The 15,936-nt window shown below is 38.8% G+C and overlaps 1 protein-coding gene across 5 annotated transcripts in view; it reads left to right on the forward strand.

The window, feature by feature from the left end:
* Window positions 1-15,936, forward strand: part of pacsin3 (protein kinase C and casein kinase substrate in neurons 3) — an 81,281-nt gene that overhangs the window by 6,724 nt on the left and 58,621 nt on the right. Inside the window, exons 1-2 of one of the 5 annotated variants that reach the window (XM_061887597.1) lie at window positions 1,174-1,593; window positions 12,352-12,432. The exons of 1 other annotated variant lie outside the window; for it this stretch is intronic. Coding sequence is in view for 2 of the 4 variants with exons in the window: in XM_061887598.1 (XP_061743582.1) it covers window positions 11,106-11,151 (46 nt within the window). In the remaining 2 variants the exon portion in view is untranslated. Of the gene's footprint in view, window positions 1-1,173; window positions 1,594-10,946; window positions 11,152-12,351; window positions 12,433-15,936 lie in introns of those variants that run through there. 3 more of the 5 variants (XM_061887596.1, XM_061887598.1, XM_061887594.1) reach the window with 3 other exon arrangements.

Consider the following 15,936-nt stretch of genomic DNA (forward strand, 5'->3'; position numbering starts at 1 on the left):
CTCGCGCTGCTGGTGTCCATGATTGTAATCAATGTGCGGATGTGAGGAGCCCTCACACCGGTGACGTCACACACACATCGGCTTCTACTTCCGGTACAGACAAGGCTTTTTTATTAGCGACCAAAAGTTCCGAACTTTATTGTGGATGTTCTCTACTAAATCCTTTCAGCAAAAATATGGCAATATCGCGAAATGATCAAGTATGACACATAGAATGGACCTGCTATCCCCGTTTAAATAAGAAAATCTCATTTTATTAGGCCTTTAAAAGAAAAGGTGATGTAACACAGTGGTGAACATGCCTTTTCCCAACTACTTTGGCACGTGTTGCAGCCATGATATTCTAAGTTAATTATTATTTGCCAAAAAACATCAAGTTGATCAGTTTGAACGTATCTTGTCTTTGTAGTGCATTCAATTGAATATGGGTTGAAAATTATTTGCAAATCTTTATTCCATTTATATTTACATCTAACACAATTTCCCAAATCATATAGAAACGGGGTTTGTATATACATATTTTTTTTCTTTTATGCTATTTTAGTTACCGTATTTCCTTGAATTGCCACCGGGCATATAGTATGCGCCTGCCTTGAAATACTGCCGGGTTAAACTCGCTTCCCAAAATAATTAGCGCATGCTTAGTATTACTGCCGGGTCAAACTCGTGACGTCACGAGTGACACTTCCCCTGTCATCATTTTCAAAATGGAGGAGGCTGATTTCAATACTGGTAATTTGAAATCACATAAAGGGAAGAAGATTAAGAGCTATTCAGTAGGATTTAAGGTCCAAGCTTACATCACACTCAATTTTTTACTGCATACCTTTGGTAAGTGCTGGAGTGAGAAGAGATTTTGAAATAATTAGCGCATGCTTACTTTTACCGCATACCTTTGGTAAGCGCAGGAGTGAGAAGAGGTTTTAAATTAATTAGCGCCCGGCGGAAATTCAAGGAAAGATTTTACAACCCCCTGGCTCTTGTTTTATTTTGTACTGTTTTGTGCTGTTTTTGTACTTATTTTGAATATTGTTTCTCGCCTGTTTGTTTGTAAATGTTGACATTTATAGATAAAGTAAAACAAAAACAAAACAAGAAACTTTCGATGTTCTCAGGGTTCGGTAGCCTTTTTTCCGACGGTCATTGAAGGCAGCACGGCGTAGCTGGGTTAGACAGTGAAGGGTTAAGGTGTAATGGGATGAATGGATGAATGGATATTGTGACGAACAGCGTCTGATTACAGCCTGAGAAGACAGGCTGGCTTGCGGAGGGAGGACCGAGTCCTGCGATATCGAGCTTAAAAAGTGCTTCCATAAACTTTAGAGGTAAGCACACGCCATTTAATTTCAGCCGCAGAAAATATTGCGTGTTTTACACAGACACCGAACCTGCTAAGGAGGTTAAATCCAGGCATTTGACGTTGTATCATGGCGGAGGGGAGTACGACTTACAAGACGTTGAAATGAACATTTGTAACATTGGACTGAGGATTCGCTTTTAACATCAAATTGTTCAAGCGACAACCCGGGAAGGAAACAACAACCTCCAGGTGCATTCTTTACTTCTGGGGTCCTCCAGCACGGAGCGAAACAGGTAAGCAACTTCACCTGTTGACTGCCTCCGCCTATAATAATAATAATAATAAGTATATACAATATATCATTACGTTATCGTGGAAACATAGTATTTTAATCGGGAAAACTACAGTCAAACGTATTTTCTCGCGTGTCAAAGCCTTTCTAAACATAACATATGGCACTTAATGACGCCCACACTGAAGTCCTGTATTACTTTTAAGTCAGCCTTCACAACACTACAAAAGAGCTGGAAAATAAGATAAAAAGACTAGATTTTAGGGAATTTTTTCCCCCCAAAAACAAGTGAAATGATCCGTCCATGCAGCTAGTTAATTTTACTTGAACAGACATCCTAAATCAGGGGTCGGCAACCCGCGGCTCCGGAGCCGCATGCGGCTCTTTGCCCCCTCTGATGTGGCTCAGCTGCACAATTGCCGACCCCTGATTGTTACGGGGGGATTCCGGTTCTCGGAGCCTCTTCCGGACATCACCCGGGGTCAACATTCTTCGATTTTCACTCGGACATCAATATTGAGGGCGTTCCGTGATGGCTTTACTTTTAGCGCCCTCTACATTTTGACGCGTTTCACAAAATAAAGAAGACAATGGGAGCTGCAACCATTCTCGCGAATAACCGCTGGTGGTCACCCATATAAAGGCGTGCCATGAAGCCATTGCCTTTAACGCCGTCTACTACATGTACAGACATCTTGCAAGTCCAGTATCATGTTGTATGTGGCTTCCGCAGATACGCGTACACAACTGCAAGGCATACTGGGTGACACAGAGTACACTGAAGGTTCTGATATAAATAACTTTAACACTCTTACTAATATGCACCACATTGTGAACCCACACCAAACAAGAATGACAAACACATTTCGGGAGAGCATCCTCACAGTAACACAACATAAACGCAACATACCAAATACCCAGAATCCTATGCATCCATTACTATTCCTGTCTATATCATACACCCCCGCCCACCTCAAACGACACACGGAAGGGGTGGAAGCTGGTTTTGGTGCTATCGGGGTGTATAATATAACCTGAAAGAGTCATGAATGCATAGTATTCTGGGTAATTGTTATGTTGTGTTTATAATGTGTTACAGTGTGGATGTTCTCCAGAAATGTGTTGTCATTCTTGTTTGGTGTGGGTTCACAGTGTGGTGCATATTAGTAAGAGTGTTAAAATTGTTTATATCACAACCTTCAGTGTACTCTGTGTCACCAAGTAGTATGCCTTTCAGTCGTGTACGTTTATCTGCGGAAGCCACATACAACATTTTACTGGACTGGCAAGCTGTCTGTACATGTTGTAGAAGGCGTCAAAGGCAATGGCTTCATGGCACGCCCTTATTACTGTTATATGGGTGACCACCAGCAGATATTCGCGAGAATGATTGCGGCTCCCTTTGTCTTTAATTTGTGAAACGGTTTAAAATGGCTCTTTGAATGGTAAAGGTTGCCGACCCCTGTCCTAAATGAATATTTGTATGAATAGAAATTAGCTGGAATTTTAAAGGCCTACTGAAATTAAATGTTCTTATTCAAACGGGGATAGCAGGTCCATTCTTATGTGTCATACTTGATCATTTCGCGATATTGCCATATTTTTGTTGAAAGGATTTAGTAGGGAACATCGACGGTAAAGTTTGCAACTTTTGGTCGCTAATAAAAAAGCCTTGCCTTTACCGGAAGTAGCAGACGATGTGCGCGTGACATCACGGGTTGTAGAGCTCCTCACATCCTCACATTGTTTACAATCATGGCCACCGGCAGCTAGAGCGATTCGGACCGAGAAAGCGACAATTTTCCCATTAATTTGAGCGAGGATGAAAGATTTGTGGATGAGGATAGTGAGAGTGAAGGACTAAAAGAAAAAAAAGAAAAGACCAGGGCAGTGGGAGCGATTCAGATGTTATTAGACACATTTACTAGGATAATTCTGGAAAACCCCTTATCTGCTTATTGTGTTACTAGTGTTTTAGTGAGATTATATAGTCATACCTGAAAGTCGGAGGGGTGTGGTGACCGCCAGTGTCTCTGAGGAAAGCCATGGAGGAGCCAAAAACGTCGCAGCTGCCTCTTTGACAGCTGCAGGAGAAACGACACAAGCTCCGTTCATGTTTACGGTAATAGCCGACTTACCACAATTTTCTCACCAAAACCTGCCGGTTGACATGTGGTAGAGAACCATGTTCGCTTGACCGCTCTGTTCCATATTAAAGCTTCACAACAAACAAAGAAACACCGGCTGTGTTTGTATTGCTACAGCCGGCTGCAATACACCGCTTTCCACCAACAGCATTCTTATTTGTAGTCTCCATTATTAATTGAACAAACTGCAAAAGATTCAGCAACACAGATGTCCAGAATTCTGTGTAATTATGCGATAAAAACAAACTACTTTTAGCCGTGAACGGTGCTGGGAGAACACGTCCGCTACCACCGGTGAAGTCACGCGCACGCGTCATCATACACGTCATTATTCCGCGACGTTTTCAACAGGATACCTCGCGGGAAATTTAAGATTGCAATTTAGTAATTTAAACCGTCCGTATTGGCATGTGTTGCAGTGTTAAGATTTCAATATTGATATATAAACAATCAGACTGCGTGGTCTGAAGTAGAGGGTTTCAGTAGGCCTTTAAGCTGGAAATACGTTTTTTGTTTTGAAAACAAGCATTATTCAACTTCCATCCATCCATTTTCTACCGCTTATTCCTCTTTGGGGTTGCGGGGGGCGCTGGTGCCTATCTCAGCTACAATCGGGCGGAAAGCGTTGTACACCCTGGACAAGTCGCCACCTCATCACAGGGCCAACACAGATAGACAGACAACATTCACACACTAGGGCCAATTTAGTGTTGCCAATCAACCTATCCCCAGGTGCATGTCTTTGGAAGTGGGAGGAAGCCGGAGTACCCGGAGGGAACCCACGCAGTCACGGGGAGAACATGCAAACTCCACACAGAAAGATCCAGAGCCCGGGATTGAACCCCGACTACTCAGGATCTTCGTATTGTGAGACAGATGCAGTAACCCTTCTTCCACCGTGAAGCCCGCATTATTCAACTGGCAATTTTTACATTAAGAATCTTTAAACAAGATTTTTGTATGTGGGGTATAACAATATTTCTTATTCGGATACTAATTTTCTTACAGTAGAATAGAAAAAGTATCATGAGTCATGCTAAAATTAAGAATATGATGTAAATAAAGAAACAGGTAAGCAACTTCAACTGCCTCAGCCTATAATAATAATAATAAAATAAGTATACACAATATATCATTACGTTATATTTGAAACATAGTACCCTAATCGGGAAAACTACAGTCAAACGTATTTTCTCGCGTGTCAAAGCCTTTCTAAACATAACATATGGCACTTGATGACGCCCACACTGAAGTACTGTATTACTTTTAAGTCAGCCTTCACAACTCTACTAAAGAGCTGGAATATAAGATAAAAAGATTAGATTTTAGCGGAAAAAAATACTAAAAACAAGTGAAATAATCTGTCCATGTAGCTAATTAATTTTACTTGTACAGACATCCTAAATTAATATTTGTATAACTAGAATTTAGCTGGAAATAAGTATTTTGTTTTGAAAACAAGCATTATTCAACTTGGAATTTTTTAATTAAGAATTTTTAAACAAGATTTTTTTTATGTGGTGTATAACAACATTTCTTATTCGGATAGATATTTTTTATTAAAGTAGAATAGAAAAAGTATCATTAGTCATGCTAAAATTAAGATTATGATGTAAATAAAGTCAATGACTAAAAAAAATAAGTAAAGTGTTCTTAAAGATAAGGACATTTCTAGCAATACCATTTTAAAATCTTTGCAAATGGCAAACGTGCATCATGATAACCATCATAGTTATGGTTGAAGTTTATTTTTAAATATGCGTACAAGTATAACGTGAAACATCCTATAATTTACATATTTTCATTTCTGTTTACATGTCCGCAGAGGAGTAGGAAGAAGCAACACTTATTTAATCCTACCTCTTTTCAATTCATAGCAATTAAACTTGGTTCACTTTTTGTTCTAATTTTGTAACACAGCTTTCATTAATGTATATTCTAACAGTTATTTTGATGTATTGTTGACTCAGTTAAGATTCACATAATAAAATATCTCACTTTCAATTTAGTTCAAGATTTTTGTCAAAATCGTCTTTCTTTTACTTTGTAAACAATTTGTTTGAACAGCCTTACAAACTGATCATATTATTACTGTCTCTGACTTTTCTTTGCTTAATCCATTCCGTAGTTTAATCCCTCATACCGATATATTAAAGGTTTTAAAGGTGCTGTTTGCAACTTCTTTTCACTAACATTTTTCATAGCAAAAAATATAACTAGAACACCACCGGCGAGCTTTTGTTACCACTGGGTTTAACACAACACATTTGTTTACGATTGTGTATATTTTTCCATAATTACAAAGTTAATGTAATGCAAATTTCTTACCGTCCCGAATAAAACTGTGCTAAATAACTTTTTGAGTTATTTAGCCAAATAACGGAGACAGACAAACCAACGCAAACTCTCTGAGGGAAGTAATCAACTTACAATACATGGCTCTTTTTAACAAAGGGGTTGTGTTGTTCTTTACAGTTGGGTAAGTTTTTTCTAAAAGCAATGTTTTGAATGCGAGTTTTGTCGCTCAATGAACATGTCATAATCAAGTCCTATCAAGGCATTATTTGGTCTGTTGACAAAAATATAAGCGAGAATGCTAACGAAGTCACACTAAAGTATCAAGTATAATTTTTTTTTTTTTAGATCCACAGTGTGAACCCACCCTTGAACTGCTTTTGCTTATGACGGTTCTATGTGACATGATATGCAACTACAGTATGCACCCCCAACAAAGACAGAATAAAGGGGCTTCATAAAAGCTAGTTTACCCTGGTGGCGGTAATGCGTCCATGTCTGCTGTTGGTACTTATTACCAATAGGTTAATTATAGGTAAAGTTTTATCAAATTTGTTTGACTTCTGATTTTAAATGGCACTGCTTTTAATATTAACCAAGTTGATGGATGAATCCAAGTTTAAAATGAATCCGTCATTGTTTATGATGCAGTGTTCAGACAGGAAGAGATTTCAAGCGACTTTGTGATGCAAGTCAAAGGAATGTCAATGTCATTTTGTGATTATGGGCACTGGCAGTCAAAATAACTGCTTCGGAAGTGTGCGTTGCTCAGCAAATGTCAAAACATTGTTTGGTCAATGTAGTAGATTTGGAGTCCTCAAAACATCAAACATGTTGAGTGTTACGGGGAAGAGAGTAAAATCATTGGAAGTTGCGGAGTATGGGAATACTGGAAAAACAAGGACGCTTCTGAAACAGTTATCGTCTCAAACTATTTCCTCAACCTTCTTTCAGCCAGTGATCTTTAGTCTAACTCAGTGGTTCTCAAATGGGGGGACGCATACCCTTGGGGGTACTTGAAGGTATGCCAATGGGTACGTGAGATTTTTTTTAAATATTCTAAAAATTGCAACAATTCAAAAATCTTTTATAAATATATTTATTGAATAATACTTCAACAAAGAAGAGCTAGACGAAGTGGCTGGAGATAGGGAAGTCTGGGCTTCCCTGCTTAGGCTGCTGCCCCCGCGACCCGACCTCGGATAAGCGGAAGATGATGGATGGATGGATGGACTTCAACAAAATATGAATGTAAGGTCATAAACTGTGAAAAAAATGCAACAATGCAATATTCAGTGTTGAAAGCTAGATTTTTTTGTGGACATGTTCCATAAATATTGATGTTAAAAGATTTATTTTTTTGTGGAGAAATGTTTAGAATTACTGCGATGAGGTGGCGACTTGTTTAGGGTGTATCCCGCCTTCCGCCCGATTGTAGCTGAGATAGGCACCCGCACCCCCCGTCCTCCCAAAGGGAAAAAGCGGTACAAAATGGAATGATGGATGGATGTTTAGAATTAAGTTCATGAATCCAGATGGATCTTTATTAAAATCCCCACAGAGGGCACTTTAAGTTGATGATTACTTCTATGTGTAGAAATATTTATTTATAATTGAATCACTTGTATATTTTTCAACAAGTTTTTAGTTGTTTTTATATCTTTTTTTCCTAATAGTTCAAGAAAGACCACTACAAATGAGCAATATTTTGCACTGTTATACAATTTAATAAATCAGAAACTGATGACATAGTGCTGTATTTTACTTCTTTATCTCTTTATTTCAACCAAAAATGCTTTGCTCTGATTAGGGGGTACTTGCTTTAAAAAAATGTTCACAAGGGGTACTGAAAAAAGGTTGAGAACCACTGGTCTAAATGACTGACTGACAAGCTTCAGTTGGGTGGTGGTGGTTGGAGTGTGGGGAGTTTGTAGAGAGTTCGGTCAAATCATTCAGCTTCAAGCCAGTGGAATCTTGTGGAAACTAAACAAGTCAATGCTTGATGTTAGTGTCAGGCCTCTGTTTGGCCCACGTCATCTATTCTACATGTCTTCACACCCAGCGTCCCCGAAATAGTTTTTGGCGCTATATACAGTATACTTTTAAAACCTTTAGTCCATATTGTGTACAAAAGTGCAGAGTATTTTCTTGGGTGGACAGCAGGACAAACAGATTCTGGGTTAATCTTTGGCAGTATTGCATGCGACATGTAGTGGATTATGCCAAGCCACCCTCAGCCAGTGACCCTAGGAGTGTGGACGGTGCAGGGAAGGCCCAATCGCTGTTGTGTTTATGGAATTAAATGGTAGAACAGCTGTATGTTTGTGGGAATAGGCCTTTCGCCGACTTTGCCGCTGTGTTTTGCTTCTCTGTGTACTGTTCTGTGTGTTTCCTAGGCTTGGCTCTAACCCTTAACTGTCACAGGGTTCTGAGAGACACTGAGCCTCAAGCTACTGGCAGAGCTAATAGTAACAACTCAGCACTGCAATGTTGACATTTACTTCAATATCTTGTTGTCTTTAAGGCTTTCAAGTTCTGGAACACTGCTTATTGCCCAAAAGTCTTTTTTAGCTTGATGTATTTCACTTTATTTAGCCTAATTTAGTTCACTTTTAATTTAAAATTACTTGTAATCTTTTTACAGTTACCATTAAACACAAATACCTAAAATAACGTGCTTGCTTATTTTGTTTGTCTTAATAGTATGGCTTCACTTGATTCCCTTAAAGTTAATGTACATGTCCACCTAGAAATAACTGAAAGCAAATGTGAGTGACACCTAAAAATTACGCTTTTACCAAAGAGAGCAATTATAAATTAAGCTTTCAGCACTTACGTTGAGATCTATAGTTAAATTTTATGAAGACGGGAAAAACATGCATACTCGTGCACAGCACGTGCAATAGCAACAACAAACAGATGCAAGCATAAATCATAAAGTAAACTTACCCGAGAAAAAAACAATGCATATTTTATCCGGGATAGTCTTGATATCAATTTCCTTGACAAACCCACACCCAAAGAAATTGTAGGCATCCATGCTTCTCCAAATTTTCGTCAATTTTGTCATGTAAAATGATGTTTGGAGCACCAGATAGTTCGACATGTCTGTGAACGCTGCCGACGCATAATGTGAATTGAAGTGAATTATATTTATATAGCGCTTTTCTCAAGTGACTCAAAGCGCTTTACATAGTGACACCCAATATCTAAGTTACATTTAAACCAGTGTGAGTGGCACTGGGAGCAGGTGGGTAAAGTGTCTTGCCCAAGGACACAACGGCAGTAACTAGGATGGCACAAGCTGGAATCGAACCTGCAACCCTCAAGTTGCTGGCACGGCCACTCTACTAACCGAGCTATTATATCTTTTTTTCCAAATAGTTCAAGAAAGACCACTACAAATGAGCAATATTTTGCACTGTTATACAATTTAATAAATCAAACTGATGACATAGTACTGTATTTTACTTCTTTATCTATTTGTCACTTGACAAATCTTTTTTTGTTTAAGTGTAGGGATTTATTCCATTTCTTAGTTTACATTTTTGCGCGATTCTGCTTTTCGGAGGAAGATCCAGGCCTCTTGCATAATCTGAGAATTTGCGTGCTGCTTGCTGCACAACTGCAAAAACAGAGGTTTACCACCTCTGTTTATCATTTCCAGGAAGAACTCTCGTGTTGGAATACAAGCAATATCATAATATAGATATTTTTTTCCGCCACTATATCCACCTGTTCAGTGTTTTGGTGCTTTTTGCACAACTTGCTGTTTTTCAAAAAGGAATTAAATAACAAAATCAAATTGATCAATAAATGTCCATCCATCCATCCATCCATTTCCTACCGCTTATTCCCTTTCGGGGTCGCGGGGGGCGCTGGCGCCTATCTCAGCTACAATCGGGCGGAAGGCGGGGTCCTGGTTTAATTTGAATTGACAATTTCAGCGTACTATTCCTTGAGTTTTTGACATAAATGGACACTGATGCCACCTAACTATTGATAGGGAGGCTTCCAACAAGATGTTCCCAAATCGGATCTAAAAAGAGCCTCAAATGTCATCAGGACATTTTGTTGCAAAGCTCCTTCTGAGAGAACAAGTTAAAATGCTGAAACCGTGAGAAGGTGGACATGTACATTTTAAACTTTAAAAAAGGTGAAATGAAGTTTACTTGTGAGGTTATAATGCATTTTAGTGTCATCCTGAAGCTTTTACCCAAAAGGCTTTTTCAGTCGACAGTAGCTTTCTCTGAGTACCGCATAAAGTACAGTAATTATATAAATAATTAAAGAGGCGTTAACCCAATTATTCATCCATTGTGTGGTTGAATAAGGAAAAAAAATATATTCAAAATATTTTTAAATCACATTTTGATAATTGAATTAATGAAAAACTAAGTGCCTACAGTTTAGTTATGTTTGTTTAAATTTCCATGTACCGGTAATACATTTGTTGAAAAAGCTCGAGACACACTGTTCGCTTGGGACAAATGTAGGTTGAGAAAAAAATCACACACATCTAAAATAGAGATGTCCGATAATGGCTTTTTTGCCGATATCCGATATTCCGATATTGTCCAACTCTTAATTACCGATTCCGATATCAACCGATACTGATAGATAGATAGATAGTACTTTATTGATTCCTTCAGGAGAGTTCCTTCAGGAAAATTAAAATTCCAGCAGCAGTGTACAGAGTTGAGATCAATTTAAAGAAAAAAGTAAAAAGTAAATAATGGGGGTTTAAAAGGAAACAAAATAGAGAAATATTACAAAAAGAATAAAAACCATGGGAATAACAATATAACATTAAAATAAGAATATAACAAGACAAAGTGGGCAGTAGTGACCATGTTATGAAAACGTATTGCACTGTTAATGTTTTGCATCCCCTGTCATCCTAGTACCCCCCGTCCCCCGTCCCAGAGAGGAGTTGTACAGTCTAATGGCGTGTGGGACAAAAGAGTTCTTGAGTCTATTAGTCCTGCACTTGGGATGAAGCAGTCTAGCACTGAACAGGCTCCTCTGGCTACTGATAACACTATGCAGAGGGTGACTGGCATCATCCAGGATGCTCACTAGTTTGTCAACAGTCCTCTTCTCTGCCACCGTCACCAGTGAGTCCAGTTTCATTCCGATTGTAGAACCGGCCCGCCTGATCAGTTTCTCAAGTCTGGAGCTTTCTTTCTTAGATGTACTACATCTAAGATATATACAGTACAGTCGTGGAATTAAACACATTATGCCTAATTCTGTGGTGATGCCCCCGCTGGATGGATTAAACAATGTAACAAGGTTTTCCAAAATATATTAACTCAAGTTATGGAAAAAAATTCCAACATGGCACTGCCATATTTATTATTGAAGTCACAAAATGCGTTATTTTTTTTAACATGCCTCAAAACAGCAGCTTGGAATTTGGGATATGCTCTCCCTGAGAGAGCATGAGAAGGTTGAGGTAAGGGGGGCAGAGGGTGTATATTTTAGCGTCCTTGAAGATTTAGTGCTGCAAGGGGTTCTGGGTATTTGTTCTGTTGTGTTTATGTTGTGTTACGGTGTGGATGTTCTCCCGAAATGTGTTTGTCATTCTTGTTTGGTGTGGGTTCACAGTGTGGCACATATTTGTAACAGTGTTAAAGTTGTTTATATGCCCACCCTCAGTGTGACCAGTATGGCTGTTCACCAAGTATGCCTTGCATTCACTTGTGTGTGTAATAAGCCATAGATATTATGTGATTGGACCGGCACGCAAAGGCAGTGCCTCTAAGGTTTATTGGCGCTCTGTACTTCTCCCTACATCCTTGTACAACTCTGTGCAGCGGTGTTTTAAAAAGTCATTAATTTTACTTTTTGAAACCGATACCGATAATTTTCGATATTACATTTTAAAGCATTTATCGTCAGATAATATCAGCAGTCCCATATCATTGGAAATCTCTAATCTAAAACACTAAATGTTGTTCCTGGGATAACTGGAGTAGAGTAAGAGTAGTTTGTTTACCAATGAATCTGTTGTGGTCCTTTTGCCTCATTCGCAAGTGCTTGCCAAAGCAGGTTCATTTGGTGGTGGGAGCTAACAACTACAAGGGCTTGAAGGTCCTTTGCTCTTTCATTAAGCTTGACCTACAAGCTCGATGTGTGACATTTCACTCTGACCGCCAAAATTTGCCACCTTCCAACCACCTCCAAGCCTTATAATAGGCAGCATGTCCAGCTCAGGATTCTCATCCTCCAGGGACATCCACGGTAACTGCATGCTACCACTTCGCTGCTGTTTAACAAACGTCTCTCTGCTGTCCTCATCTTTGCTTGCGCAGGCTTTATCTGCTCCACTGTCTTCCAAGCCGGGAAGACATCCTTTGGGACATCTGTACATATCTATTTTTGTCTCTGTGAAGGTAAGTTCTGCTAGCTTGCTGTTGAGGTCCATCCTTTTCAAATCAATCAGTTCTTGAGTAATGTGTAAATATCTGTACATGTCCATCCGGGGATGGACTTTACATTTTTTAGAAGTACTGGTTGTCAAAAGTTAAATAGGAAAAAGCGTTAGTTTCTTTAGAGAACAAGATAAACACGCCATTAGAGAAGCCCCTAACTGAAGTCTGCAAGTTTCGAAAAGGAACTGACCGTCAGTGTTATTAATTTGATTTTTGGTTTTCGACTAAGGAATTGTGGCAGCCAAAATAATGATTAAAATGAAATTAATTGTGCAGCCCTATTGCTCAGTTACCCAACTCACCTTCTCCCTACAACCTGAGGGTTCCTGGTTCAATCCCCACCCTCTACAAACCTTGTCATGTCTGTTGTGTCCTTGAGCAAGACACTTCACCCTTGCTCCTGATGGGTCGTGGTTAGGGCCTCACATGGTAGCTCCCGCCATCGCTGTGTGAATGGGTGAATGTGGATATAGTGTCAAAGCGCTTTGAGTGCCATGAAGTAGAGCCTCGGCGATATATCGATATAAACAATATATCGCGGGTTTGTCTCCGTGCGATATAGAAAATGACTATATCGTAATATTCGAGTATACGTTCTCACACAGGACTTTTAGCTGCGGGCGTGCACTTCAGGCTCTCCTCCCTCTTTCCCGTGTCTTCTTCTCGCAGACAAGCAGGCGCACATTCTTACATACGTCACAAACTGTCACGTCACACCTCACATACACGCCCTCGCCGCGCAGAGAGGTAGCGGTGTGGCTAACGTTAGCTGCTAACGTAGCCGTACGTGAGAAAGAAGGTGCGGGTCTGGTAACAAATGAAGGAAGACTTAATTCCCAATAAAAACAGCAGGGTTTCCATCGTCTGGCGGTAATTCGGCTTCAAGTGGGAATATGTCGAACAGACAACTGTAATTTGTCAAGTGTGGGGAGAAAAGCGTTGCTCTAAAAAGTAGCATTACTGCTAATATGTTGCATCGTTTGTAAAGTCACTCGCTAGAGAATGAAGAGAATTTCATAACCGTAGTAACATACCACATAGTGAAGGACGAATACTATTTGATTTCCTATTATGCAGCTCATTTTTATTTGACACTTAAAATGTATCTGACAATCTTGCAATTTATGTTTTGGAAATGACTTGAATGTTTATGCCATTACTTAATAACTGTTTAATAAATACACTTTTGGTCAATTGACTTGGTTGTGATTTCCCTCTCTGCATGAAAGTTTAAAAGTAGCATATATTAATGCAGTATGAAGAAGAATGTTTTCATGTATACACATGGAATCATCATACTGCTGTGATTATATGCATCAAGTGTACATTCAAGGCCAAGGCAAAATATTGTAATGTCATATATCGCAATATGGCCTAAAAATATTGCGATATTAAAAAAAGGCAATATCGCCCAGCCCTACCTTGAAGGTACAAAAGCGCTACACAAGTATAACCTGTTTACCCCTAATGAGGCAGCAGGGGGGGTTAATGTCTGACAACTTGACTGTGTGGTTGATTGTCGAATCAGACTTCTTGGAATCACATTGCCAAATTGTCAATTATTATAGACATCCCGAGTTGAACTTGTGTTTACGATTTCAGTTTTGGCATTAATTGTTTTTTGTTTAGCTTAAGAGTTTAATAGTACATTTCATAGGTCATCATTTATTAAGAACATTTTATTATCTAGTAAATTATATTTTATTTAGTTTAGAAGATCCTGACAAAGTCAAAGCTTTGAAGTAATAAACCGATTTTAAGTTGTATTTGCTTGCATTCAAAATCTAAAAACAGGTTGGTCTTAACCCTAACACAAGTGGAAGGTATTTGTACCCTTCTTCATTTAAATCACATGTGTCCGAGCAGATGCCTCTTAAGATGTACCAGATAGCAGTAAGCTAAATGGTTTGCATCTGTTTGCTTTACTTAGCACATGTTCTTTAAATGGGAGAGGTAATTCTAATCCTGTGCAACACTTTTAGTTTCTACCAGTTGGTTTTGCTCACTTGGTTTAGTGATCAAAACAATACAAGGAAAAAAATTAATTGAAATATGACTTAAAGAGATTGTTTGCAAAACTTATACAGAGGCCTAGAAAGCGCCAACTTTTCAATTTATTTTACACAGTAAATCCTGCTTTCTTATAGCTTCTTGTACATAATGACGTAATTACTTGCGTACATAACACATGCATGCACGTAAAATTTAGGTGTTGTTAGCTAAAAATAGCAATTTGGATAGCTCGAGTTACCTGTCATAGAATCTATCAAAACAACAACATGACTGCAAATTGTCTATTACTACTTCCCTTGGACTTCTTCTGTCTCTGTGAGTGACCGGCGTAAACACCAATAACTTTATTTGGGCTGGTAAACATTTTGAAAAGTATATACAATTGGCAAACAAATGTGTTCCGTTAAACCAATAATTGTAACATAATCTAGCCGGTGGTAATTCCTGTATTTTTAGAATAGCTGCCCAACTTTGGGACCAGACAAAACACCAGCACCAGTTGCTGTGCAAGCTAAATGCAATTCTGAGCCAGAAAATCTCACTTTTCCAAAACACAACAGATGTGCATTGGCATGTACAGTTAGGTCTAACAGTGTAACTTAGTGGAGAGAATCTAATATCTGTGTAGCTGCATTGCAGAAGTATTATACCTTTGTCCTACTTCAGCCTTTTCTATATTACTTATACAAAAGTAAACATTATATAAAAGAATGGTTAAAGGGCTTACAGTTTGTATTTTTAGAAAATGTAAGTGTCTCATAAAAGGAAAGCAGCTAATAGGATCACTGATGTAAACTAGTGCTGTCAGACTATGTTGTATAGCTACAGTAGATGTATACTGACTAACTGGAGCAAAAAATATATTCAAAAGGCTTCTGTTTATAGATGTTGGGGAGCCACCAGGCTCTAATGAGTGCTTTCGAAACCATTCCAAATCTTGCTGGAATGTAGCAAGGGAAGCTTTGAGAATACTGGTAGAGCCCTGCCTGTGTCTGATATGTACAGTTGAAGCAAGGGTGTACTATAATCAGATTAATGACGAGTTTACCAGTGGGGCTTACGAGGTCTGGACCGGCCTGCGTGTTCATCCCTTGCTCCTCTCTGGCTTGACCCACTTTCATATAAACCAACAATTACGGTCTACCTCTTTTTAGTAGCAGCAGATTTTTTGGATTGGCACACACAATATTTGTACAGGTCGCAGTTGTTAGCCACATGTTTGCATTATTCTGTCATACATATTGATGTAGGTTTTTTATGAATCTGCTTATAAATGAAAAAAATATTTGGGTAATAATTTGGGGTCATTGATAGTGTAGTGGTTTACGTGCCTGAATTTTATTTTGCCAGTGTGAAATTGGTTCACACTCAGGTGAGCAAATGAGAAAACAGTAAATAGTCTTTTGCCCAGAGTGAAACTGGAATAAGCTCCAGATAATTTTTTAATCATGT

The sequence above is a fragment of the Nerophis ophidion genome, linkage group LG25 (genome assembly GCF_033978795.1).
Source record: "Nerophis ophidion isolate RoL-2023_Sa linkage group LG25, RoL_Noph_v1.0, whole genome shotgun sequence".
Lineage (NCBI taxonomy): Eukaryota > Metazoa > Chordata > Actinopteri > Syngnathiformes > Syngnathidae > Nerophis > Nerophis ophidion.